The sequence below is a fragment of the Phacochoerus africanus genome, chromosome 2 (genome assembly GCF_016906955.1).
Source record: "Phacochoerus africanus isolate WHEZ1 chromosome 2, ROS_Pafr_v1, whole genome shotgun sequence".
In the NCBI taxonomy this organism is placed as follows: domain Eukaryota; kingdom Metazoa; phylum Chordata; class Mammalia; order Artiodactyla; family Suidae; genus Phacochoerus; species Phacochoerus africanus.
The window spans coordinates 205331381-205359133 of NC_062545.1; the positions used below are offsets into that span (position 1 = coordinate 205331381).

Sequence of the window (27753 nt, forward strand, 5' to 3'; positions counted from 1 at the left end):
GGCCCAAGCCTGGCCCACCTCCCACATCCTTAGGGAGAGAGATGCTGGTGGGATTCAGTGCTGCTCCTTGAAATAGTACAAGAGCCATGGGATGGGGGGTGGGGGGAGTGGGCAGGGCTGTATGAAGCCTGTGTAGGTTATTTATATGGTCCCAAAAGGAAGCATCTGTGAAAAAGTTCCCATTGATATTTTTAGATCTGATGCTTGGTCCTGCTGCTGCACTTTCATTTTTAAACAAGCAAGGAAGGGAGTGATTGATGCTGTCTGCAGTGCTGTTGTGGAGGCTCGGAGGGCCCATCTGACAGGCTAATGGTCATCCTGCTAGGCTCAGATCCACCTTCTGTCCCTTCTAGCTCTGGAACTTCAGAAGCTGCTAACTTCAGTGGGCAGCAAATAAAACATAAAATGCTGGCCACATGCTGCCAAGGCAAAAATTCTGAAGTTTACCCCTGTGCACTTGACATCCACACGTTTAGTATCTTGCTCTACTTCCATACTCATTTGTTCTGCGACTGTGACATATGTTTGCATAATAAGCCTTTGGCCAGAAGTAAAATGGCTTAGAATTTAACAAAGCAACTAAGCAGGTTAAAAACGCACAACCACACAGTGATCCACAAACTTAACCCTTCTGGGGCCAGCGAAGGCAGTTGAGTATTGTTACTGAACGGTTTCTGTGGTTACTTTCATTTGCCCAGTCAAAAATAGTGCTCTAAAAAAAACTTTTTTTGATTGTTGTACAACTATAAATGTAATAAAATTCATTGAGTAATTAAAAAAATTTTTTTTGTCTTTTTTATGGCCACTCCTTAGGCCTATGGAGGTTCCCAGGCTAGGGGTCAAATTGGAGCTGCAGCTGCTGGCCTACACAACCACAGCAATGCAGGATCCAAGCCGCATCTGCGACCTACACCACAGCTTACAGGAATGCTGGATCCTCAACCCACTGAGCAAGGCCAGGGATCAAACCTGCATCCTCATGAATGATTGTCAGATTTGTTTCTACTGAGCCATAATGGGAACTCCTAAAAAAATTTTTTTGAACTAAAAAAAAATTCTTCCCAAGGATTCTGAATGCTCAAGGAGAAGGGAGGAGGAGAAAGTGGGCATTTGGAGTCTATTTGTTCTGTAGATATGTTTTCTCCTAGGAAGTTCTGGAGCTATAGTTCACTCCAGTTGAATGATTAATTCAGGAAAGTGAGAAGCTGGGGAGTATTCAGGGAAAGAAGAGAAAGTTCTGAAACTTTCCTGGCTGAACAATGCATTATTTGCTCCTGAGATTCAGACTGTGACAGTTTGGTTATCTTACAAACCTAAAAATTTACATGGAATTCACCTCATGGCTCAGTGGTAATAAGCCCAACTAGTATCCATGAGGATGTAGGTTCAATTCCTGGCCTTGCTCAGTGGGTTAGGGAATCCAGCATTGCTGTGAGCTGTGGTGTAGGTCGCAGACGTGGCTCAGACCCCACGTTGCTGTGGCTGTGGTGTAGGCTGGCAGCTGCAGCTCCAATTAGACCCCTAGCCTGGGAACTTCCATATGTCATGAGTGAAGCCCTAAAAAGACAAAAATATAAGTATAAATAAATAAATAAATTTTACATGGATGAAGCTGCTAAGATGACCCAAGAAAACTAATGAGATCTGGGCTACCTTCCTTGCTTTGTGGCCTGTGGACGTTGTTGTATTTTTGTTTATTTTCTCTCTCTCTTTCCACAACAGACCACAGAGACAGGTGAAGATGAAGAGGACCAGCCTCTCAGCCTGGCCTGGCCTTCTGATCCACGCAAACAAGTCACATTCCTAATTGTTTTCCCTATAGTGTTTCCTCTATGGATCACGTTACCTGATGTCCGCAAACCAGTGAGTAAAACATGTTTGAAATGGATTTTTTATGAAAAGCACAGCATGTAACAGTATGCAGAGTCTGCTTCCACTTATTTTAAAAGGAAAAGGGGGTGACAGACACACGTGTTTAGGCCTTACACGCCTGAAATGTCTCTGGACAGACACACAGTCATAGTGATTGTTCTGGTTACTGCATCTACCTAATGAACCACCCCAAAATTTAGTGGTGTGAAATGGCAATCATGTTATTCTGCTCATGGACCAGGAATTCAGATGGGCACACTAGAGATGGCTTGTCTCTTCTCCACAACATCTGGGGCCTTAGCTGGGAAGACTCGAGTGGCTGGGGGCTGGAATCAGCTGGAGATTTCTTCACTTCATGTTTCCGGCACTTGGGCAGAGATGATTCAATCCCTGGACTCACCCAGGATTGTCTGCCGGAGAGCCTGGCATGTCCTCTCCTTGTGACTTGGGTTTCCTTCCAGTATGGTGGCATCAGATGTCCTACATCAGAGACTGGGGCTCCAGGAGGGAGTGTTCCAGGAACACAAGGAAAAGCTCCATGGTCTCTGATGACCTAGTCTCAGCAGCCACAATGAATCACTTCCACTGAACTCTACTGGTCAAAGTAGTCACAAGTCTGTCGTCATTATAAGGAGGAGACACAAAGTCTCTAGTATATATCAGTGTCATGTAGCCTGTGACACCCTTGAGGGGAACAGTTCCAAAGAATTTGCAGTCATGTTTTAAAACCACCACAGTGATTATCTCTGGAAAGGGGAACTGAGGGTCTGAGGCAGAAGGGTTACTCACCCTTTGTTGAGTATTTGTGTACATGAATTATTCGTTCAATTCAAAAAATAAAGAAATGCATTTGTGTAGGGTAAATGCCTGCATGTCTGATCTACTCCCTCTGGTACTATTATCATTACCATAATCAATATTATTATCTACCATTATTATGTATGGGTGCTGTGAACACAATTCCATCTTATAGTTAGCAAAGCACAATCAGAATGTAGATTAAATCAAAAGAACATCCCCTCCCAGTGTTGTAAAAGTGGGTCCTTGGGCCACGGCTTCATAGGATGAAAGAACTAATGAGAGATAAGGAGAAACAGCTCTACAATTTATTATGGCCCTACACACACATACTCGTTCAATAAAAGTATGTATCTATAAGCATCATACTCTATCTCTGGTATTTTCCATAAATTCTATTGTAAATATCAGGAAACATCTAGTGTAGGAATATATGTATTATTTGCATAAGTAGAAAGAAACTCAGGCAAAAGAAGATAACTAGATCATGTCTGGTCCCTTCCTAGGGCATAGAGCTGAGATTCAGACCCAGGCCTGTGTGACCACACAGCTTGGGCTCTTCCTCATATTTCATGATGTCAGAAGGTAGAACTTGAAAACATCATTTCTAAGAGCACTTGGAATATAACACTGCAGTATCCCAGCATAGTTTAGCAGCCGTCTTTAAGAGCCCCATGAAGGCCCCATTTTCCTCACTTGGAAAAGACTGGAGAAAAGTCATCTCATTACTTTGACCTGGAAATAATCCAGCCTGATGAAGAGCTTTGTTCCATCAAGTATAGGCCAGGGATGACCCCTCATGTAAGGACTCCTAACACTACAAGTTTCCTAGGAAAGAATGCACTTAACAGGTGTGACTCACTTAAAGCGATATCTAAGTTTCTTTGTTCAAGATGCCCCTGCAGAGCATCTGCTCTATGCAAAGGCCTGGCTTTCTGGAAACCCGCAGCCAAGTAGCTGGAATGTGTTCACTTTCTTCCTGGCTCCCATCACATTGACATTTCTGAGATGTGCATGGGCACAAATGTTCACTCACTCGTTCTCTCCCTCTTCCCCTCTTTTTCTCTTTTGTTCACCATTGTGCTGCGTTGAGCCCCATGCTTTTGCTTAGTTTAGGAAGGAAAATCAGGGAGACATGGTTTTCTTAATCCCCACAGTAGGCCTAGTGTGATGGGGCCCAGAGCAGACGGGGTTGGTTCACTTATAATAGTGATTAATATTATAGAATAGGTAACCAACAAGGACTTACTTTATAATGCAGGGGACTATACTCAATATCTTGTGGGGTTTTTTTTTTCCTTTCTACAGCCACACCTGTGGCATATGAAAGTTCCCAGTCTAGGGATCAGATTGGAGTTGCAAATGGGGCCTACACCCATAGCCACGGCAACACCTGATCTGAGTTGTGTGTGCAACCTATGCTGAAGCTTGTGGCAACTCTGGATCTTTAATCCACTGAGCAAGGCCAGGGATCAAACTCGCATCCTCAAGGACACTATGTCGGGTTCTTAACCCACTGAGCCAAAATGGAAATTCCATACTCAATGTTTTGTAATAACCTATAAGGGGAGAGAATCTGAAGAATTATATATATATATCATACAACAGTATATATATATATGTGTGTGTGTGTGTATATATTATCTGAAGAATTTATATATATAATACACACAGCATATATAATATATACTGTGTATGTATAGTATATATATATAGTATATATACTGTGTGTATATATAAATTATAAAATGAGAATACATAAATATATATTATATATAAATATGAATTATAAACATATTCAGTTTATATATATAAACTGAATTGCTATGCTGTACACATGAAACTAACAATATTATAAATCGACTATAGTTCAATTTTTCAATAATAATAATTAATTTTTAAAAAATGATGTCTACACACAACCACTGAAGCCATCAGGAAAATGTACAGGAATGGGAGAAAGTTGCCAATGACTCAAGGCCCTGGGCTCTCAGGGTTGGGTGGGACTCTCAGAGCAAGGCTGACAGAGTGCTTGTCCCCTCTGTGGTCTGATCTGCTAGTCTATGAAGCTGTTAGGGAAGATCAGAGTTCTCAACTAGTGGCTCCTGGATGATAAACAGGACTCCACCAGGGCAGTAGTTACCTGGATCAAATAACTGCTTTGGCCTATGCTCTAATCCCAATGGGTACAGCTGAATGTGACGCTCTCACCCCCAGTCCTGTTGACTGTCATTTACCAGGTAACACCCAGTGAAACCAGCCCCTGCAGCATGCACTGGAGTGGCCAAGGGGGCTTTTGCTCAGTATACCCTTAAGGGCCATCTCTGGATGGACTAGATTTTTTCTGTCATGTTCTGAGCATCCCATGTTCCAAGCATAAATGAGACTCTCAGGTAGAACATTGGGTGTTCCTAGATTTCTTCAGCAAATACTTGTTGAGCACCTATCACATTCCAGGCATCAGATTTGTGTCCTAGAAGAGATTAAAACACACAGCAGTCACAATTCACTTTTTTTAAGGCTCTAAAACTCAGTAGAGAACCAGAGCATGCCCACATAGAACTATAGGGCAAGACTGTACAGCTGTACTAGTGAGAGCAGCTAGACTCAAACCCAAGTCTCCTGACTGCAGAATATCCTCATTCTACTACGTCGACTTGAGTTTTTCCTGTGTGACTGTGCAACCTTGGGAAAGTCACTTCTCAACTCTGAACCTCCTTTATCCCCCCTCTGTGAAATACAGGGGTGGAAGATCTCTGGATTCCCTGGCAGCCATGACATTCTGTGATTTAGGAAAGCAAAAAGCGATAACCATCAATACAGTTATTACTCATTTAAGATGACTGTACACCCTCATTTGCATGGGATAACCCCAGTTTACTCTCAAAGCATGCTGGCTTTCTTTGCATATATGAAATGCCAAATGACAGCATGGCGATTTATACAAAGGCAGTAAGTGGCTTCTTGTTCATTCTCAGCGCAGGAGAGTTTCATTCGGTTTGATCTTGTGTCAGTTAGCTTTTGCTGTGTAACACACCATCCCAAAACTTAGTGGATTAAAACAAGAAGCAGGTTTTTTACCCTTAATTCTAGGAGTTGGCGATTTAGGCAGGGCTTAGCCAGACAGTTCTGTTACTTGCTTATGTGGCTAGGGGCCAGGTGGAGTAGAGCTATGTCAACTGGAACACCTTGTCTCTGTTCCATGTGGTCATTTATTTTTAAGCAGGCTAGCCTGGGCTAATTCACATGATGGCCAGGTCCCAAGAGCAGTAAGAATAAAAGCCGCAGAGCCCTCTTGAGATCTAGTTTGGAATCTCCACGCTGTCATTTCCACCACATTCTGTTGGACTGCACAAGGCATGAGACCAGCCCAGATTCAAAGGCTTGGGAAATAGACCTCCTCTCTTCATGGGAGGAATTGCAAAGCGATGTGGCCATTTTTTGCAGTCTGCCACAATCCTCATATGCTACCACAAGGGCCTCTTGAAAAAATATCCAGGGAGAGGAAAGGCAGGAGAAAACTATTCATTAATAGACAATTTGCTACTCCTCAGAGCCTTAGCAGCTCTGCCTGCTCAGTAGTTTTTGAATCACCCATGTAGATGAACATCCAAAACCTTGACAATAATTACAAGGAAAACATGATATTTTTCTTAATGTATACATCTAGTTTCAGAGTAAATAGTACTCCCACTTGTTTTTATTTCCACTTCATTTATATGCAAATTACATGACAGTGTTTGTTGAATTATGCACACTTCCAGCTCCGATAATTAACATGGGCTTCCCTTTTATAGTTTTCTTCAATTAATGGCTTTGTTTTAAAAGTTAAAGAACTGAAACGTACACCTTAATGAGGAACATGTCTTTGATGAAAATTAAAAGTAATAAACGAAGCAAAGACCCCAAAAGTTTTATTTCCTCATGACCTAGGGTAACTATTCTTACAAAACAGGAACACATCTCATGAGATATCAAAACATAGCCCATCAGATTAGGAAGGTATCTGAGAACCCAGCCAGGTTTTTGCTGTTTCTACCATGCCTTGGTTCATTTCCCAGGTATTTATTGTGTCTGCTATGTACTGTTCACGGTTCCAGCAAGGATGGAAAGATTGAGGCCCTGACAGGCTGGATGACTTGCCCAAGTACATCCAGCTAATAAGAATCCAAGCCAAGACTCTGGGCCAGGTCTCTGAAGTCACTTTCATCTCCCTGAGTTTGTTTTCCCTTCTTTTAAAAATCAGGGAGTTCCCATCGTGGCTCAGTGGTTAACGAATCCGACTAGGAACCATGAGGTTCGGGTTCAATCCCTGGCCTTGCTCAGTGGGTTAAGGATCCGGCGTTGCTGTGAGCTGTGGTGTGGGTTGCAGACGAGACTCAGATCCTGCATTGCTGTGGCTCTGGCGTAGGCCAGTGGCTACAGCTCCGATTCGACCCCTAGCCTGGGAACCTCCATATGTGGCAGGAGCAGCCCTAGAAAAGGCAAAAAGACCAAAAAATATATAAATAAATAAAAATAAAAATGAAGTGGCTGTTCCCATTGTGCCTCAGTGGTAATGAACCTGACTGTTATCCATGAGGATGCAGGTCCCTGGCCTCACTCAGCAAGTTAAGGATTCGGCATTGACAAGAGCTGTGGTGTAGGTCACAGAGGTGGCTTGGATCCTGCATGGCTGGGCTGTGGTGTAGGCCGGCAACTGTAGCTCCAATTCGACCCCTAGCCGGGGAACTTCCATATCCTGGATATTCGGCCCTAAAAAGAAAAAAAAATCAAAATGAGGTTAATATTGCCTAATAACAACTGCCATTATTGTCTAAGCACTTGTGTATGTGCCTGAGAGTTTACTAAACACTTTAGGTGCATGAAATCCTCAGAACAACTAGATATTGTCATTGCCCCCATTTTACAGATAAAGAAACTGAGACCTAGAGAGATGAAATAATTTGCCTCAGGGTACATCTCTGGTAATTGGTGAGCAAAGATGTCAATACCCAACATAATAATTCAGAGACCACACTTTTTAATTATTAACAGGATTGCTCTAGAGAACTTTGTTAAATATGTATACTCAGTGACTATCTGTTGAATTTAAATAAGTAAGGAAATGGCCAATTTGTGCAACCAGCTAATGTCCAGCAATGTTTTTTAAGCCAAGAAAATATCACTCTGATGTACCAAAAGCTTCTAATGAGAACATTAGCTGTCAATTATACAAGTAAACCATCACATTGGGAACAAAATGGCCAGCACGTGGACACAATCTGCTTTTTGCTAATTGGTATGAGGCCCATTCCAGCAGATGTCGGGATGAGCCACCACCACTAACCATAAATTGACATGTCAGACCTTGGCTTCCAGCACTCTTTCCTTCCTTCTGATGAGACTGGTAACTAAATAACTGTACAGGTGCTACTGGGCAGTGATATCTGGAAGGGGACCATAGAGTCCCAGTAAGGGGAATAGTCCACCAAAAAATGAAAGAAGAAGGAATTACCTGGGCTGTGAGATCGGAAAGGGCAAGATAGTTTGACAATCAGGAAACACTTAACCGAACCGCTGATGCATGAAGAGTTGGTGCTTCCAAAGCAGCAACAATACGGGAGGCTGGGTGAGGCAGATGGTCATACAGCTGGAATGCTGGTCTGTATTTCCCTGATGTGCTTTATTTTCTGACATTCAGCACACAGGCTAGTATTGTGATTATGGTGATCATTATGGGTCCATGACCGGTGTATTTTGAGCATTATTGGCCTTGTCTTTCTTTAGAAATGAGTATGACCTAGATTCTTAACATCTAGAAATATGTCCTGTACAGTGAGACAGAGACCTAGATGTGAATTTCATGTCTAGTTCAGGATCTGGGTCCAGAATGGGTGCCCAGCCTTTACCTACCCCTCTTAGTGATGAAGACCTGAAATTTTACAAAAAAATTATTTTTAATGTTTTTTTTTTTCAGTGAGCCCTTAATCCAACACTAGGTCTGTTTAGATGTCCATTCATTACTAATTGGCTTCTTGATCAAGCGATAAGTATCAAATTTTGAATTAGAGAATTTCACTAATATGTTAATATGAAATTCATTTATTTTTTTTTTTATTTGTTTGCTTTTTAGGACCGAACCTGTGGCATATGGAGGTTCCCAGGCTAGGGGTCTAATCGGAGCTGTAGCCACTGGCCTACACCACAGCCACAGCAACGCAAGATCCAAGCCACATCTGCAACCTACACCATAGCTCACGGCATCTCTGGATCCTTAACCTACTGAGCAAGGCCAGTGATCGAACCAGTGTCCTCATGAATACTAGTCGGGTTCATTAACCACTGAGCCATGACAGTAACTCTTGAAATTCATTTACTTTTTATTAAAGTATAGTTGATTTATAATGTTGAGTCAATTTCTGTTGTATAACAAAGTGACCCAGTCATATGTGTTTGTATGTATGTGTATATATATATATATATATACACATATATATATGTATATACACATTCCTTTTCTCCTATTATCTTCCATCATGTTCGGTCACAAGAGATTGGATATGGTTCTCTGTGCTATACAGCAGGACCTCATTGCTTATCCATTCTAAATGTAATTGTTTGCATCTGCTAACCTTAAACTCTCAGGCCATCCCACTCCCTCTGCCTCCCCCTTGGCAACCACAAGTCTGTTCTTCATGCCTATGAGTCTATTTCTGTTCATTTGTGCCACATTTTAGATTCCACATGTAAGTGATATCATATGATATTTGTCTTTCTCTTTCTGACTTACTTCACTTAGTATGAGAATCTCTAGTTGCATCCATGTTGCTGCAAATGGCTGAACCTAGTTCGTTTAAATTCTCAGTCTGATTCCTTATTTTTTGCCTTTTGACTGGGAATGTTCTGTGATTCAGGGATGATATTTTTCAGATGAGAAATATGTTCAAGTAATTTGATCCTCACTTGTGACGCTATATGAATGAACAGACATGCAAAGTTACAAAAATAAATAAATATTAATAAAAGAATAGTTACATAGTAAGTGAGCTAACCTGGAAAGGGAGCCATCTATGAGATGCTGGTCCTCAGTCCATGTCACGAAGTGTGGAGACGGTACTCCATTCCCCTCACAGGATGCTCAGAGTCAAGCCAAAGCCTGACTGCTGCTCCAACCATACGTGTGGTCCCATACCATGAGAGGAGCCCTTCTATTCCCTGTGACAGAGCATGGCCGTGGGAGATGAAATCCTCATAAGAGTTCCCACTGTGGCACAGCAGAAACGAATCTGACCAGTATCCATGAGGATGTGGATTCGATCCCTGGCTCCACTCAGAGGGTTGGGATCTGGTCTTGCTATGAGCTGTGGTATAGGTTGAAGACAAGGCTCAGATCTGCATTGCTATGGCTGTTGTATAGGCCGGCAGCTGTGGCTCCGATTCAACCCCTAGCCTGGGAACTTCCATATGCTATGGGTACAGCCCTAAAAAGCGGGAAAAAAAAAAAATTTCAAGAAATCCTGATGAGGATTCAGCAGAATTAGCGGAAATGAATCTGACTAGCATCCATGAGGATGCAGGTTCGATCCCTGGCCTCGATCAGTGGGTTAAGGATCCAGCATTGCCATGAGCTGTGGTATAGGTTGCAGATGCAGCTTGGATCCCAAATTGCTGGGGCTGTGGTGTAGGCCAGCAGCTATAGCTCCAATTTGACCCTTAGCCCCCTAGCCAGGAACCTCCATATGCCACAGGTACAGCCCTAAGGAGACAAAAAGAAAAAGAAATACTCATCTCACCTAGGATCCTAAAACAGTGACCTGTGGCCATGGGAAAAGAATGGGGCCTCTCATCAGCTAAATCCCTTACCTGGGAAAACTTTGATTTCTGGGCACTAGAAATTCCAAGGATCAGGCAATCTGCTGTCCAGAATGCAGATGAACTCCCAGCTTTGAAGTAATTTGTTTTCAAAGTGAATGTCTCAACCTCCACTTTGAAAAACCAATGACTTTTTTTTCCCATAACCCATTAGATAATGCTCAGTTTCCCAGAAGGAGTTTCAAGTCTTTGGCTGAAATATTTTCCTTCCTTTTTTTTTTTTTTTTTTTTTAATCTCATTTGCAGCATGTGAAGTTCTGGATCCAGGGATTTAGCCCAGGCCACAGCAGTAACAGCACCAGATCCTTAACCTGCTGAGCTACCAGGGAACTCCTGAAATATTTCCTTCTAAGAAAGAGAAGTAGAGTTCCTATTGTGGCTCAGTGGGTTAAGAACCTGACTAGTAGCCATGAAATTAGGGTTTGATCCCTGGCCTCACTCAGTGGATTAAGGATCCAGCATTGCCACAAGCTGCAGCGTAGATCACAGATTCGGCTCAGATCTGGTATAGGCCAGCAGCTGCAGCTCTGATTTGACCCCTAGCCTGGGAACTTCCATATGCTGTGGGTACAGCCCTAAAAAAACCAAAAGAAAGCAGGAATAACAGAAAGCATTTAAGAATAAAGTTGTAGCTACTGACTATGGCCTGATGCTTCCTCCATTTTAATCAAGCCCATAGTCTTCCAGACAGCCCAGCTAACAAATAGCCCAAGAAAAGCAACAACCATTGAAAGAAGAAATGGTTATTATGAAATTTAACAGAACCATGTGAATGATAATGAAAACATGTATTAAAAACTTGAAATTAGTAAAGAGAACCTAAGCCTGGTTTGGAGTGATAGAGACTATGGTCATCATTACAGATATTCAAAAGATTGCCATGCTAAGGTTTATCTTTTCCTTTTAATGAAGCTCTCAAAAGCCATGGCAGAAGTGTTCTGTGTGACTGCCCAAGGTCAGCCCTTCAGACAAGTGAGATAAATTTCATCCAAGCCAATGCCAGGATTCATTTCTCTGGACACAATTGGGTGGCATTGTCAAAGCAAAAAAAAAAAAAAAAAATGAGATTGTTTCTCAAAGTGGAAAGCTTTGAGAAAGTATTTGGCAATAATCAGTGAGAGACTCTCTGAGAGCCTTCTGCTATCTGAACATGTTTTAAAGGACCCCACTTTTGCAAGGAGAACATCAACAGGACACCGTTGCCATCCAGGGCAAGCATGGCTTTCCCTGTGCTGGGATGGATAAGAAATACTGCATTTTGAGGGTCTGATTTGGGCTGATGTTTGAAAGAAACTTTAAAAGCGCTCATACTGTAAGCCTGAGATTGCACAAAGCCGAGAGCTAAAAGCATAATTGGACATAACATGGTTAGGGGTGGAGAACAGGAGAAACATTTCCAAGCATGTCCTTTGCCACCCCTGTAGACAAATGGTCAATAGTTACTTGTGCGATTCACATGTGCTGGAAACTGACCATCCTCAGGCATCTGTATTAAATGTGGTGATGGCTTCTTTTTCCTCATATCCATGGAACTGTAAAAAGAGCCCATCTATTTCAGAAACTATTGATCCTTCTTGTTAAATAATTAATCCCATAGGTTTTCTGGCACATGGATTATTAGGATATGTAAGTTGAAGCCATAGAGACTGATTTTGATGAACTTGAGGAGAAGATAGAAAAGAGAGAAGGAGAGGGAAGGAGGGTGTGCAGTAGTTAAGGGATTGAAGGCAAGGCTGAGAAACCAAGCCTGGGAAAGAGCAGGAGCCAAAGAGCATCTGAGCAACCAGTAGCAGGAACAGACATTCTTTTCTAAAGATTTCCATCTCAGGAGCTAGCTTTGTGATGGTTTGGCTTCAACCAATTTTACATTCTCAAGAGAAAAATCTTAATGTCCCAGCTTGACCAAGGGTTGGTTGTGGATTTTTTCTTAGGAGGGGCATTTTTTGTGTTTTAGGGCTGCACCGATGGCATATGGAGGTTCCCAGGCTAGGGGTCTAATCACAGCTGCAGCTGCTGGCCTATGCCACAGCAGCTCGGGATCCAAGCCACGTCTGTGACCTACACTACAGTTCGCGGCAATGCTGGATCCATGACCCACTGAGCAAGGCCAGGGATCAAACCCACATCTTCATGGACACCGATCGTATTCACTTCTGCTGCACCACAATGGGAAGTCTCTGGTTGTGGATTTTGATCACCAGTTCTACCAGGACTCCAGGCAATGGGGGAGAAGTGGCTGCATTGGTGGTCTTAGCTCAGCACTCATACTCGCCCCTCTTCCTGGTTCTCTTTCAGTCATCAAGGAAGTTTTTTCCCATCACATTCTTTGGCTCCATCACCTGGATCGCAGTATTCTCTTACTTGATGGTCTGGTGGGCGCATCAGGTAAGACCTTAATATTGACATACATCTCCTTGGCTATTTTCTTGGTTGCCAAGTGGCTAATCAGCGTGTTTGCTTTCTGAAACTGTCACAAACAGTATTGTGTGTGACAAATTACTTATGCCAGGACTAAAGGAATTTACTCCACTTAACCTTCCCTTGTCTCCTGGCCTGTTCATGTAATGTGGACTCAGATCAGCATAGCCCCAGACTGCCATGTGGAAGAAAGGCAAGTCTAACTGCTTCTTTCCCTCTGCAACCTAAAACCAGGCCAGCCCAGGCCCAGGGGAATGTCCAAGTGTTGTCAGGCTCAGCAGCGCTTACTTTCTCTTGGGCAGCCCACTCACTTGATGTTCTCATCCAAACTCTTAGGAAAAGACCTGGAGACACACTAGTCTCTCCCTAGAGCCTCAGTTTACAAAAAATGAGAATGTATTTCATTTTTACTATTTTTAACTCAATAGCAGTCATAATGCCCATCACCAGAATAAACTCTCAGGAATTGTTTGTTGTAACACATAAAGGGAGAAATGAGATGAAAATATTTTATGTTCTCAGAGATAATAACAGTAACCATTATTGACTGAATGTGTACTGCATGCTGGGCAATTCATATCCCTTTGTCCTTGTACATGGTTATAAATTCTATGAGGGAGGTACTAGTATTATCCACAGTTTACAGGTAAAGATTTAAGCTTAGAGCTAATTTTTAAAAATGCTCAGGATCATATAGGTAGTAAATAGTAGAACTAAGATTCTAACCCAAGACTCTGCAGCTCCAAAACTCATGCTTCTAATCTCTATTATAAACTACAGAAATCCCAATTGCCCACTTGTATTCTGTCATATATAGTCTTTAAATTATTATACTTCTTAACAGAAATAAAATATAGCAAGTTGAAATAAGGAGATATACACCGAGTACATATGTGTATAGAGTTCTCAACAAATGATACTGGAATAATTTCTATATGCGAAAATAAATTAACTTAGACCTTTGTCACACACAGTATTCTAAAATTAACTCAAACTACTATATATAAAATATATAATCAACAAGGACCTACTGTATAGCACAGGGAACTCTACTCAATATTCCGTAATAACCTATGTGGGGAAAGACTCTGAAAAAGAATGAATATATGTAAATGTATAACTGAATCACTTTGTTGTACACCTGACACTAATACAACATTGTAAATCAGCTGTACCCCAATATAAAATAAAAATTAAAGTAAATTGAATTTAAAAATTCACCCATCAGGGAGTTCCTATCATGGCTCAGCAGAAATGAATCCAACCAGTATCCATGAGGATGCAGGTTTGATCCCTGGCCTTGCTCAGTGGGTTAAGGATCTGGCGTTGCCATGAGCAATGATATAGGTCACAAACACAACTCAGATCTGGTGTTGCTGTGGCTGTGGCTTCAGCCAGAGTCCACAGCTCCAATTCGACCCTTAACCTGGGAACCTCCATATGCCACAGGTGTGTCCCAAAGACAAAAAAAAAGTAAAAATAAAATTCACCCATCAAAAAATAAGTAAATAAAACAGAAAAAGTAGTCAAAATAGACTAAAGAGCTAAATATAAGAGTGAAAACTATAAAACTCTTAGAAGAAAACATAGGGGGTAGGTAAATCTTCATGACTTTGGGTTTGGTAGTGGAATATTATATATGACACCAAAAGCTTGAATAACAACAACCACAAATATATAAGTTGGACCTGACCTGTCAGCTTGCATGGCTGTGTTGCCTCTTTGAGGACATCTGTCGTCAGAGACCTTCCTGGACCATCAAAGATGTTATTAGAGAAAGAAATAAGCAAGTGATAGATATAAGCCATTGCAATTTTGGATTTTTTGTTAACATGTGTAATCTTGTCATTCTATTTAATGCACTACTCATATTCATAAGGAGATTGATCTACATTTATCCATAACAGTTTTAAATTCTGCCATTTACATTTAGGTTTTTAATATGTTGAAATTAAAGTTTTTAATTAATTTTCCCAAATAGAAAAAAAAAACTCAAAATGCATTATAGTTCTAAATATAAGAGCTAAAACTAAAAAACATCTAGAAGAAAACAGAAAATCTACATGACCATGGGACAGGCAAAGTGTTCTATAATGTAACACCAAAGCATGGTCTAAAAAGAAAAAAAATGGACTTCTTGTCGTAGCTCAGTGGAATCAAATCTGATTGGTATCCCTGAGGATGCGGGTTCAATCCCTGGCCTTGCTCAGTGGGTTAAGGATCTGGTGTTGCCATGAACTGTAGTGTAGGTGGCAGATGGGCTCAGATCCCTTGTTGCTGTGCTTGTGGCATAGGCCGGCAGCTACAGCTCCTATTGGACCCCTAGCCTGGGAACCTCCACATGCCACAGGTGTGGCCCTAAAAAGACAAAAAAAAAAAGAGAGAAAGAAAGAAAAATATATGGTTAATTAGATATCACAGTTAAAACTTTCGCTCTTCAAAAAAACACCATTAAAACATGAAAAAAACTACAGACTGAGAGAAAATATTTGCCAATCATATCTCTGACAAAAGCACTTGTATCTAGAGTATATAAAAAGCTCTTAAAGCTCAGTAATAGAAAGGTAAGGATCTATAAGCATCTTAATGTTTAAGAGAGAAAAAAGATTTGAGTAGGTATTTCACCCATGAAGGTACACAGGTGGCTAATAAGCATAAGAAAAGATATTCAATAGCATTATTCCTTAGAGAATGCAAACTAAAGCCACAATGTGATACCACTTCACACTCACTCGAATGTAATCAAAAAGAGAGTAACAAGTGTTGGAGAGGATGTATAGAAATTGGAACCCTTATGTATTTCAGGTAAGAATATCAAATGGCACAGCTACTTTGTAAACAGTTTGGCAGTTCCATGAGTCATTAAGCATAGGATTATCACAGGATCCAGTGATTCCACTACCTATATACCCAAGAGAAATGAAAACATCCATACAATTTATACACAAATGTTCACAGCTGCATTATTCATAACTGCAAAAAGTAGAAACAACCCAAATATCTCTCAACTGATGAATGGATAAATAAAATGTGATATATCCACACACTGGAATATTATTCTATGATAAAAAGGAATGAAATACTGATAGATGCTACAGTGTGAACAAACCTCTAAAATATTATGTTAAGTGAAAAAGGCCAGGGAGTTCCCCGGTGGCTCAGCAGCTTAAGGATCTGGCATTGTTGCTGCTGTGGTACAGGAAAAAAAAAAAAGCAATCAAGAGATCACATGTTGTAGGATTCCATTTAAGTGAAATGTGAGTAATAGGCAAATCTCTAGACAGAAGGTAGGCAACAGTTGCCTAGGGTTGGGGAGGTTGGAGGGAAATGGGAAGTAAATTATAGTAATAGTTGCACAACTTTATAAATATGCTAAAAACTATTTAATGTACACTTTAAATGGCTAGCTTTTAGGGTTGTGTGAATTATGTATCAATAAAATTGCTTAAAAATAAACATAGTGGAGTTCCTGTTGGGGCTCCGCCAGTTAGAGACCCAGCATAGTGTCCATGAGGATAGGAGTTTGATCCCTGGCCTCAATCAGTAGGTTAAAGATCCAGCATTGCTGTGGTTGTAATGCAGGCCAGCCACTGCAGTTCTGATTCGATCCCTAGCCCAGGAACTTCCACATGCCACAGGTTCAGTCCTAAAAAGAATGAGTGAATGAATGAATGACACCACTTCACAACCATTAGAGTGACCATAACCAAAAAGACAGACAATGCCATGTATTAATGACGATGTGAAGAAATAGACGGCATACATCTGTCAAAACTCACAGAACTATACACTTTTGTAAAAGGGTGAATTTTACTGTATGGAAACTACACCTTAACCTTTTTAGAAATAACATCACTATTTTTTCTGTGTCACTGTCTTTCATCACTAACAAAATCCACTGAAACTACTGGCTTGATAAATCAAGCACTATTCCTGTACGATATTTTGTACTATTCCTATCACAGTTATTTTACTGACACTTGACATCAGATTACTCTTCCTTGACATTTCCAAAAATCATCAGCCCCTTGAAGAAGTTCTCTCTGCCTCAGAGTCATTACTTTTTACATTCATTGAGAGATATTTGCTACCATCACTCAGCAGAAATTGCGGAAGGTAAGCTACTTCTCAGCCTCCAGATTTCTAGGCTAAAAGGACTGTTTGCCACTTATATATAATAGCCTTCCCTAATAATCATTTTTATTCTCCTGTGTATTGATAAAGAAAAAAAAAGGTGGAGTTCCCACTTGGCACAATGGTAACGAATATGACTAGTAACCGTGAGGACAAAGGTTTGATCCCTGGCCTCACTCAGTGTGTAAAGGACCCAGCATTGCCATGAGCTGTGGTGTAGCTCATAGAAGCGGCTCAGATCCCATGATGCTGTGGCTGTGGTATAGACCAGCACTGTAGCTCCAATTCCACCCTTAGCCTGGGAACCTCCTTATGCTATATATATATATATATATATATATATATATATATATATATATATATATATATATATATATATAGGAAAAGCAATGTTCTCTCACTTGCTATAATATGTTTTTTAGACATTTCTCCTTAGCCATCCTAGAAAACATCATCCTACAAGTTTCTATCTTTTTTACTTTTTAATGGATATCTTAATTCCACTATCTTGTTTCCTTTTCATTCTCATAGAAAAATACAAACACAGAGAGTTCCCATTGTGGCTCAGCCATAGCGAACCCAACTAGTATCCTTAAGGATGCTGGTTCAATCCCTGGCCTCACTCATTGTTGCCACAAGCTGTGGTATAGGTTGTAGTTATGGCTCAGATCCCACATTGCTGTGGTTGTGGTGTAGGCCTACAGCTGCAGCTCTTCTTTGACTCCTAGCCTGGGAACTTCCACATGCCACAGGTGCGGCCCTAAAAGGAAAAAAAAAAATCCAGACAGCTGATCAAAATAGCAGATTCTGTCCTAAGCCTGTAGCTGTAATTCTCTTGTTTGTACTTTTGAACCAAAAAGTCTGTAAAGATAACAAGCACACCATTTAGTGCATGACCGTCTGGCAAAAATAAATGCCCTTCACATAAAACACTTTATGCATATTTTCCTTTAGTTTTTTGGGGGGGGTGTTTTTGTTTTATATCATGAATCTTTGTCTTAGTAAATTTCATGAGTGATAAAAACCTGTGATTAAAATCTATCCCACATCTAGTTAATTAGACATTAATTCTAAGTTAATTCTAAGCGTCAAATACAACCTCATGTCTCCTTTAGCCAAAGTGACATTTTTGCAGATCCTCATTAAACCAAAGCAACTAACAGCATCATGGAGATTAGAGCAGCGCAGGATATGGATTCTGAGTGACCCCATTATTTCTTTCTTTTTTAGGGGGGCCCACACCTGCAGCACATGGAAGTTCCCAGGCTAGGGGTCAAATCAGAGCTATAGCTGCTGGCCTATGCCACAACCACAGCAACACAGGATCTGAGCCACATCTGTGACCTACGCCACAGATCATGGCAACAGCCGATCCTTAACCCACTGAGTAAGGCCTGGGATCAAACCCGCATGCATCCTTGTGAATATTAGTTAGGTCCTTAACCTGCTGAGCCACAACAGAAACTCCCCCATTATTTATTTCTATTTGAAAACAAAGAAATTCCCCTAAGAGACGACTGATGTCCTTTCTAGCTCCAGACTCCTTATGCTCCTGATTTGATCAGAGTACCGTCCTATCCATGAGCCTTGCCTCTAACTCGTCAAAAAAACACTGTCAGTGAAATAGACTCAAAATGAGCTTGTAAAGACTAGTTCTTCAGTGAAAGTGTTTCTGGAGCCACCCAGATTCATCAGGGGTTTGATGTACAGTGAAAATCCTTCCTGATTCCTATGATTTCCCATGTTGTAGACTGACCCTGCTAAGCCATCTTCTGTCCCTGCTGCCAGACCCCTGAGGGTTGCACCCTATTACATTGGAAAAGGAGGAGTAATGTCTGAGTTAGCATAGCTGATATTTATTGAACATTTACTTTATGCCTGACACTATCTGCTATTTGCTTTACATGCATCATTACATAAAATCAACCCAGAAACTCTGAGGGTAGATATTATCATTCCCAACTCACATATGAGAAAGACTGAGACTCAGAGAAGTTGGCCATTGTGCATGAGGAGTGGCAGGCTAGGATTTACACCCAGAGCTCTTATACCCCATGCCAGCACTCTTAATCATGCCACCATAACATCTCTTTTCAGTGTCCACATTTCTCTGTCAATAGTGGCATTCAAACTCCATAATTAATTGGATTTTTAAATAGTCACTGCTTTAGAACTCTAAGAATTTAAATTGGCAAGACTATATTAGATACTTTGGAACTATTTGAAGGTAACAGTCAGCATCTCCACAGTCTTGGAAAATGTTTCACTCCAAATCTAACAGAAAATGTCATCACAGAGAATATTTTGCTCAAATAGGTCCCTCCTGTACAAAACTCTTTTTTAACTTTTTCTAGGAGAATCAGTGCAAATCATGCTAGTAAAATCACCTTAAGTATGCAGGCTGATTTGCTTATTCAGCAAATAGGCATTGAGAGCCTATCATATACCAGGCTATGTTCTGTGTATCAGTAGAGGCCACGACCCTCCTCACGTAGATGTTACTTCCTAATGGGAGCAGCGAGTCTGTGCGCCACAAGGACAGGTAAACTGGTTCAGTTCACCAGGATCTAGAGTAGGTATGACCATCAAAATAAAAATAGCTCACAACTCTGCTTTTTTTTTTTCTTGTCTTTTTAAGGCTGCACCCGTGGAATATGGAGGTTCCCAGGCTAGGGCTTGAATCAGAGCTGTAGCCGCAAGCTTACGCCATTGCCACAGCAATGTGGGATCTGAGCAGCAGTGCCTGTGACCTACACCACAGCTCTCAGCAATGCCGGATCCCCAACCCAATGAGTAAGGCCAGGGATCAAACCTGTGTCCTCATGGATACTAGTAGGGTTCGTTAACTGCTGAGCCATGACGGGAACTCCCCAACTATGCTTTTAAGCTAATGAGAACCACGCTATTGCTTATAAATCAAAACAAAGATTTAGAAATAGGTTTATTCTATTCCCCCAAAGCCTTTATCCTTACATGCTACTTTGGCCCTTTACATTTTTTCAAAAAATGCTGGATGTCAACAGGTAGGAAACCAAATCAAAAGCATTGTCTTAAAGGTTTTCAGAACTGCAGTTCACCACTCCAGAAAACACATAAAGCTTTTAAAAGAAAGACAACAAGAAGACAAAACAAGTTGCTCAAGAGAGTGGAGAGCTTCCATCTAAGGCTAGACCAATGGTCCAAAATCAAAGTCATCAGTCTTTAAAGCCAAAGATCTGAAGAATATAATAAGTGCCTCTGTCACTTTTTAATAATGACATACTATTTACAAAGGGTTTTTCCATATACTATAATTTAGTCTTCATGACCAACCACCTTGTAAGGTATTATCATCCACATTTTATGAATCAAAATACAATTAACACAACTGTATGTTAAATATGAAAGTTGTTAAGAGAGTCAATCCTAAGGGTTTTCATCATAAGGAAAAAATTTTTTTTTCTATTTCTTTAATTCTGTGTCTATATGAGAGGATGGATGTTCACTAAACTGATGTGATAATCAGTTCACGATGCATATAAGTCAAGTCATTATGCCCTGTACATTAACCTTATGTAGTGCTGTATGTCAATTATATCTCAATAAAACTGGAAGAGAAAAAAAAAAGAAAAAGAAAGCAAGTATCAAAGATATTGCCCAACTGGTTCAGTTAACATTAGGTCAAGTACTTAATAAGTGCCGGAGCCAGACCTTGGACCAAGGTCCTCTGATTCCCTAACTGTTGCTTTCTCCCTTGGCTGCCTTGCTGATTTACAGTCCTGTGTTACCAAGTCCAAAAACACTGAAAGTCAAGTTTTCTGTGGAAATGCTAGAGTCTACAAGTGGTTAAGATTGGCTTATAGATGCTAGGAGATATTAAGGAAAACAGGACACTGGGTGTCAATCCTTAACTTTTGATGCTAAATCCAGGGACAAATCTGCTATAGGGTTTGGTGCCATTATCTGGCACTGGCCTCTGGAGCCAGTGACCAACTGACATTTATAATTCTGATCTTCTGCTTCCCCTGTTTGGTCTTAATTAAAAAAATAAAAATAAAAATAAAAGAGGCTGCACTCTCATCCTCTGTAGCTCTTTTTTGAGATTGTCTGTTTAATCCTCATGTGAACATTCCTGATGTCTCCAGTCTGAATATCATTAAAGTATAGAATCCACTCTGGCAACAGTTGTGTTTTATTCTTTGATATTATCTCAACACTCAGCACAGAACAGAGTAATAACTCATTCAAAGGGAGTTAGTGGAGTTCCTCTTGTGGTTCGGTGGGTAAAGAACCCAGCTAATATCCATGAGGACACAGGTTCAATCCCTGGCCTCGCTCAGTGGGTTAAGGATCTGGCGCTGCTGCAAGATGCAGCGTAGGTCACGAATGCAGCTTGGATCTGATGTTGCTGTAGCTGTGGCATAGGTTAGTAGCTGCAGCTCTGATTGATCCCTGGCCCAGGAACTTCCATATGCCACAGGTGCAGCCCTAAAAAGGGCACGGGGGGAGTTGCATTGAAACATTAGTGGTTTTGACGGTTTTGTGACTTCAAACACTCATATGTTTGTCCCTGTCATCACTTTTAGGTTGGAGAGACAATTGGCATTAGTGAAGAGATTATGGGTCTGACCATCTTGGCTGCTGGGACCTCCATCCCTGATCTGATCACCAGTGTCATAGTGGCCCGGAAGGGACTTGGGGACATGGCTGTATCCAGCTCTGTTGGAAGCAACATTTTTGACATCACTGTAGGGTGAGTAGAGCTAGTTATATAAAGGTATACAACAGCTCCACTGGTTTTGTCTTCTTAGAAGCTGTGAAGACATTACCAGGATCTCAGAGCCCAAAGCCAACCAATACCTAGGCAGCCAATCAATTTGACCAGTTGGATTTTTCATTTTCAAAGAATTTCATGAAGAATAAGTTATCCCTAGATAGGCAGAAACACATACTTGCCCACAGAGTGGGTGTTGTAGGAAATACTTAAAGAAGAATCTCACCTATAAAACATCATTAGCTACATGTTATGAATATTCAACATTCAGATGTAACTAAGATACCCTGGTACATTTGCTGTATTTTTTTTTTCCATGTCCCAATTCCAATTAAAGTCCCTACCAGCCACAGATGAGATTTGGATCAGAAAGCAGACTGGAACAAACATGGGCCTGGAAAAAATATTCTGTCTCCTTCCTCAAAAAATGCTGGCAGGTTTAGCATTATCATTTCTTTATCTGTGCTCATGAAGATATTCTAGGTTTTCTGAAAGAAGATGAGATCTGTTCTTTCAGTGAAGCAAACTGAAGTTCTCAATATGAATCATTTCTAAAGTGGATCCAGTTCAGAAAGGAAGTTATCTCTGTCATTTCATTTAACAAGTTTACAGCAAATCACTCTGAGAAATAACCCTGAACGGCAGCCCCCTGAGAAAGTAACACATGACATACTAGCCTTATGTTCCCAGAAGAACTGGGAATTTGCCACTTGAGTTTGGAAAACCACTACAATAGATATACTTTATCATTAATATATATCATCTTTATTTTTTTGTCTTTTTTTGCGATTTCTTGGGCCGCTCCCGTGGCATATGGAGGTTCCCAGGCTAGGGGTCGAATCAGAGCCATAGCTACTGGCCTATGCCAGAGCCACAGCAACGCAGGATCCCAGCCGCATCTGCAACCTACACCACAGCTCACAGCAACGCCGGATCCTTAACCCACTGAGCAAGGTCAGGGATCGAACCTGCAACCTCATGGTTCCTAGTCGGATTCTTTAACCACTGCGCCACGACGGGAACTCCAATATTTATCGTCTTGAATATTGTTCTCTTTTATCCTTTTCACTACCTAAGATATAATGGTTTTTTCATTCAGTCTTACTATGTGCACCATACATACATTTTTATTCATTAAAGCCACACCATGATCCTATGAGGTATATATTATCATGCCCACTTTTCAGATAAGGAAACTGAAGGGCCTAGAGTTCACACAACTAGTAAATGAGATAGCTGAGATGTGAGCAGAGCCTGTGCTCTCAACTCCAGTACTATCTGTGCATAAACCCCTGTTCTGAGCTTCCACTGTCTCACCACTGAGTTCCAAAGATGCCCTTTTATTATGCTTTCTTCCTTTACTGGCACCTCTCACTCAAGAGCCCTCATGGCTTGTCTGCCTGGGAAACTCCAATTTTTCCTTCCAAAGTCAACTCAAATCCTGGCTTCTCTGATTCTCTTAAGTCTGACCTGGGCAGGTTGTTCTCCTGTATAGTTTCTGTACATCACACTCCTGTCATGGTCTTGTAGATCAGCCTGCCTGCTAGCCTCCCCAAAAACAAGAACTCCCCAAAGTCTAATGTATTAACAATGTCTGATGCCTGGTAGTGGCTTGACAAATGTTTGTAGGATGGATGGATGGATGGATGGATGAATGGGTGGATGGATGGATGGGTGGATGGATGAATGAGTGAGTGAATGAATGTCAAAAAAAGTATATGTTTTAAAGGAAGGACATCCCTAATATAAACAGTACTTCTCAGTTCCACTGTCCACACATTAAGAGTAGTTTTCTCGGTCAATATCTTATAAAAGCAGAAAATATTCTGTAGTACAAAAAGAGAAATCCTATATATTGGGAAAAATTACAAGTATTTTATGAGACATATTTTGTCATGTTTTTGAAAAATATTCTAGTGAATTGCAAGATTCTTTTTGTTCATTGTTCTTAAATTATATATATCTTGTAGCCTGAGGTTTAAAAAAAAAAATCCCTAATCCTACTACCCCAAAACATTTAACTTTTGTGGGTTTTCTTCCAAATATTTCATAAAATTTTCTTAGTGAATTATCAGTTTTACCTTCTAGAAGAGCTTTTATTTTTCCATTTGAAAGCCATTTATGCCTAGCACAGAGTAGGCATATATTAGTAAACTAGTAAATCAACCATTTCTTTAAGTTTCTTCATAGCTCTCATAGTTAGCATTCTATGGCTTCAAAATTGTCCATCCTGGGCATTCCTGTCATGGCACAGTGGTAACAAATCTGACTAGGAACCATGAGGTTGCAGGTTCAATCCCTGGCCTCACTCAGTGGATCAAGGATCTGGAGTTGCCATGAGCTGTGGTATGGGTCGCAGACACGGCTCGGATCCCACGTTGCTGTGGCTGTGGTATAGGCCAGCAGCTACAGTTCCGATTCGACCCCTAGCCTGGGAACCTCCATATGCCAGGGGTGTGGCCCTAAAAGGGACAAAAAGACAAAAAAAAATAGTCCATCCTGTTGCTTTCAGTTTAATGATTATCCTTTGTATTTTTTGTATCCTTTGTATTTTTTCCAATTTTCTGACATAATGGGTGTTTTATGTATGCTTTAATTCAGAAATATCTCTTAATTATTTTATTAGGATAAATTCATTCAAGAAATATTGATGGATTAAAGATATTTCAATGTAGTATATTTTTCCTAAAGGTCTTTCCCAAGAGTTTACACCAGTTTATAAAATCATTACCAGTATGTTGAGTGTAACAGTTTCTTCACTGTCTTACCAGCACTTTCTTCCTGCTTATAAGATTAATACGTACTCAAGGTAAAGGATTTAGAAAATACATATAAAGCATAAATACAAACCAACATATAAGCATATATAAAGCATAGATACAAACCAACACCACCCTTTTTTTCATTGCTAATTATGAGAGCTATGAAGAAACTTGGAGAAATGGTTGATTTACTAGTTTACTAATAGATGCCTACTCTGTGCCATGGAACCATGAAGTTGCAGGTTTGACCCTTGGCCTCACTCAGTGGGTTAAGGATCCGGCATTGCTATGAGCTGTGGTGTAGGTCACAGATGCGGCTCAGATCTGGCATTGCTGTGGCTGAATTAGACCCCAGGCCTGGGAACCTCCATATGCCGTGGGTGCGGCCCTAAAAAGCAAAAAAAAAAAAAAAAAAAAGTTCAGTGGGAGGCAATGGGAAGTGTAAAGAGGAGTTCCCCTGGACAAGCATCATCACACTCTCAGGCCCTCCCCTCCCCTTATTTTAATCTCCAAAGCTGATCACAGGATGCCAGGTCTGCCCCCTACTGCTAAGAGCTGGAATTACATCTTGCTCCCTGGAGCTGCCGTGTGAAACCCTTCACCCTCCTGCCACTGCCCATTTTAAAGCCAGGCCGTAGTGGACAAAGCACCTGTACTGATGGCCAAGAGGCAGTCTCATCAGTCACTTTCTAGGTTATCGCATGCACCCAGATGGAGACCTGCATGTCTGGGAATTCAAAGATGCATAACCTGTGGGCTCCCCTTCACAGCCCCTCTCTCCAGCAGAGGAGACAGAGGTATTAACTCACTGCCTCATTCACTGCACTATTTCTCTCCAGCTATTTGCTTTTTGTTTGGAAAACTTTCTGTTTCAAAAGGGCACCTCTTCTTTCACATCCCTGAGGTTCAGTCAAGACTAAATCTCCCTTAGCCATTTGCTTAGCAGGAGGCTCCGCTGGCAGGGTCTGTATCTCCTAGCCAACACTCCAGCATTGGGCTCAGTGGTTAGAACTCAGCTGCATCTCACCAGCCACTTGGAGATGCATGTGCCACCGAGGCATGGTCCTCAGCCATGTTCCTCCCGACAGAGTCCTCACCTGTGGTGGACCTAACAGTTAGCTCTTCTGATGTCCTTTCAGAATCACCACTCTGGATAGGAAACAGAAGATATTATCAGATTTTCAAAGCTAAATGCAAAGGGAGAGAACAGGTATAAAAACACATAATATTGTCTTCAAAAATTGCATCACCGGAGTTCCCTGGTGGCTCAGCAGGGTAGGTATCCGGCATTGTCGCTGCAGTGGCATAGGTTCAGTCCCTGGTCAAGGAACTTCAGTAAGCTGCAGGTACAGCACCCACCCCACCCCCGCCAAAAAAAAAAAAAAAATCACATCACCAATGTAAGATACAGTCTTCCTCAGATCTTTCAGAAAGACCCTTTTTAGGTCAAAAGCTTGTTCCATCTTTTCCACAGTAAACTGTATGTGTATCATGGCCACTTCTCCATCAACATTTATTCTTTCTTACTCTTATATTTTTAATTAAGTCATCACTATTCTCTGTCTCCATTTGAAAAATAACAATTTGGTATTTTCACCACTAATTCCTATATCTTTTCTCAATTTATCATCTCCTCTCACCCTGTACCATCCTCCAGTTCACCTCTTTAGGGCTGAGAATAACACTTTAATCTCAATTAGAAAGGAAACCCCAAAAATTATTTTAAATCAATTTCAGAAAGCACCTGCAGCTGTCATGTCTCTGATCTTGTTTAAACATAGAACAAATTCTCTGTGTTCTCCCTAATTTGGTCAGAAATAGATGTAGGTAGAGTTCCAATTGTGGTGCAGCAGAAACGAATCCGACTAGGAACCCTGAAGTTGAGGGTTTGATCCCTGGCTTTGCTCATTGGGTTAAGGATCCAGCATTGCCATGAGCTATGGTGTAGTTCACAGATGTGGCTTGGATCCTGCATTGCTGTGGCTGTGGCTGTGGCCAACAGCTATAGCTCTGATTGGACCCCTATCCTGGGAACCTCCATAGGCTGCGGTGTGACCTTAAAAAGCAAAAAAAAAAGCAGAAGAAAAGAAAAATAAATGAAGGTTTTTAAAGTTCACCTGACTTCCTTCTATGATTTCCTGGGCCAACCATTCCCAAGTCAGAGTGAGCCTTACAGGATGCCTGTTTCCAAGAAACTTAACATTTTGTCCTGTGCCTTCTTCCATGTGTCTGTCTGCTCCCCTCACAGGCTTCCGCTGCCCTGGCTGCTGTACACCATCATTCACAGATTCCAGCCTGTGGCCGTCAGCAGCAATGGCCTCTTCTGCGCCATCGTCCTCCTCTTCATCATGCTGCTCTTTGTCATCCTCTCCATCGCCCTCTGCAAGTGGCGGATGAACAAAGTGCTGGGCTTCATCATGTTCGGCCTCTACTTTGTGTTCCTTGTGGTCAGCGTCCTCCTGGAAGACAAAATTCTTGTGTGCCCTGTCTCCGTCTAGCAGGAAAAGCCATATCTTGAACCAACAGCATGGACAGTCCCTCCCTGCTCTGGGTTGTAGGCTCCTTGACTTCTGGAGAAGAGGCCGCTGGCACACAGCCCTGGGCATTTCGAGTGTCCCTCCTTGGAAGATTCAAGGAGGGATGGGTTCACCCTGGACCCATTCATTCCACGGGCTACTCCCACCCTCACCTACTGAAATGGCTCCATGCAAGAGACAAAGAGATCCGACCCTTTGGGGCTTCTCCCCCTGCACCGCTGACAGGTATTCCTTGCTGGTCAGAGGTGCATTCATTGTAATGATGCAAACAATGATGGAGGAGATATATATACATATAAAGTATACATATTATATATAGATGCACATGAACATACTCCCGCCTGTTCCTGTATTATACCTCTCCTTCCACACCTATAGAGTAGTACATACCTGTATACAAACACAAAGAAAAATTATATATATATAAAACCATATATATATGTATAAATACAACTGCATCTTTTCAGGGATAGCTCTAGTATATTTATAGCACCTAGTTGAAGAGGGGCATCAACCTTCAGTCTGAGCTTTACCTCTTAAGTGCAAGAGATGAGCTAATAGAATCATTACTGTGATCTTCAGCCTACCTTGGACATGCTGGGATTCTGCCTGATAAGGTGGACGT

The 27753-nt window shown here is 41.3% G+C and overlaps 1 protein-coding gene across 1 annotated transcript in view; it reads left to right on the forward strand.

Moving 5' to 3' along the window:
* Positions 1 to 27405, forward strand: part of LOC125120810 (sodium/potassium/calcium exchanger 2-like) — a 30681-nt gene extending 3276 nt beyond the window's left edge. Inside the window, exons 2-5 of the mRNA XM_047769228.1 lie at positions 1723 to 1863; positions 12820 to 12909; positions 21642 to 21808; positions 26840 to 27405. Coding sequence (XP_047625184.1) covers positions 1723 to 1863; positions 12820 to 12909; positions 21642 to 21808; positions 26840 to 27089 — 648 coding nt within the window. The 3' untranslated portion in view covers positions 27090 to 27405. The remainder of the gene's footprint in view (positions 1 to 1722; positions 1864 to 12819; positions 12910 to 21641; positions 21809 to 26839) is intronic.
* The last annotated feature ends 348 nt before the right edge of the window (positions 27406 to 27753 follow it).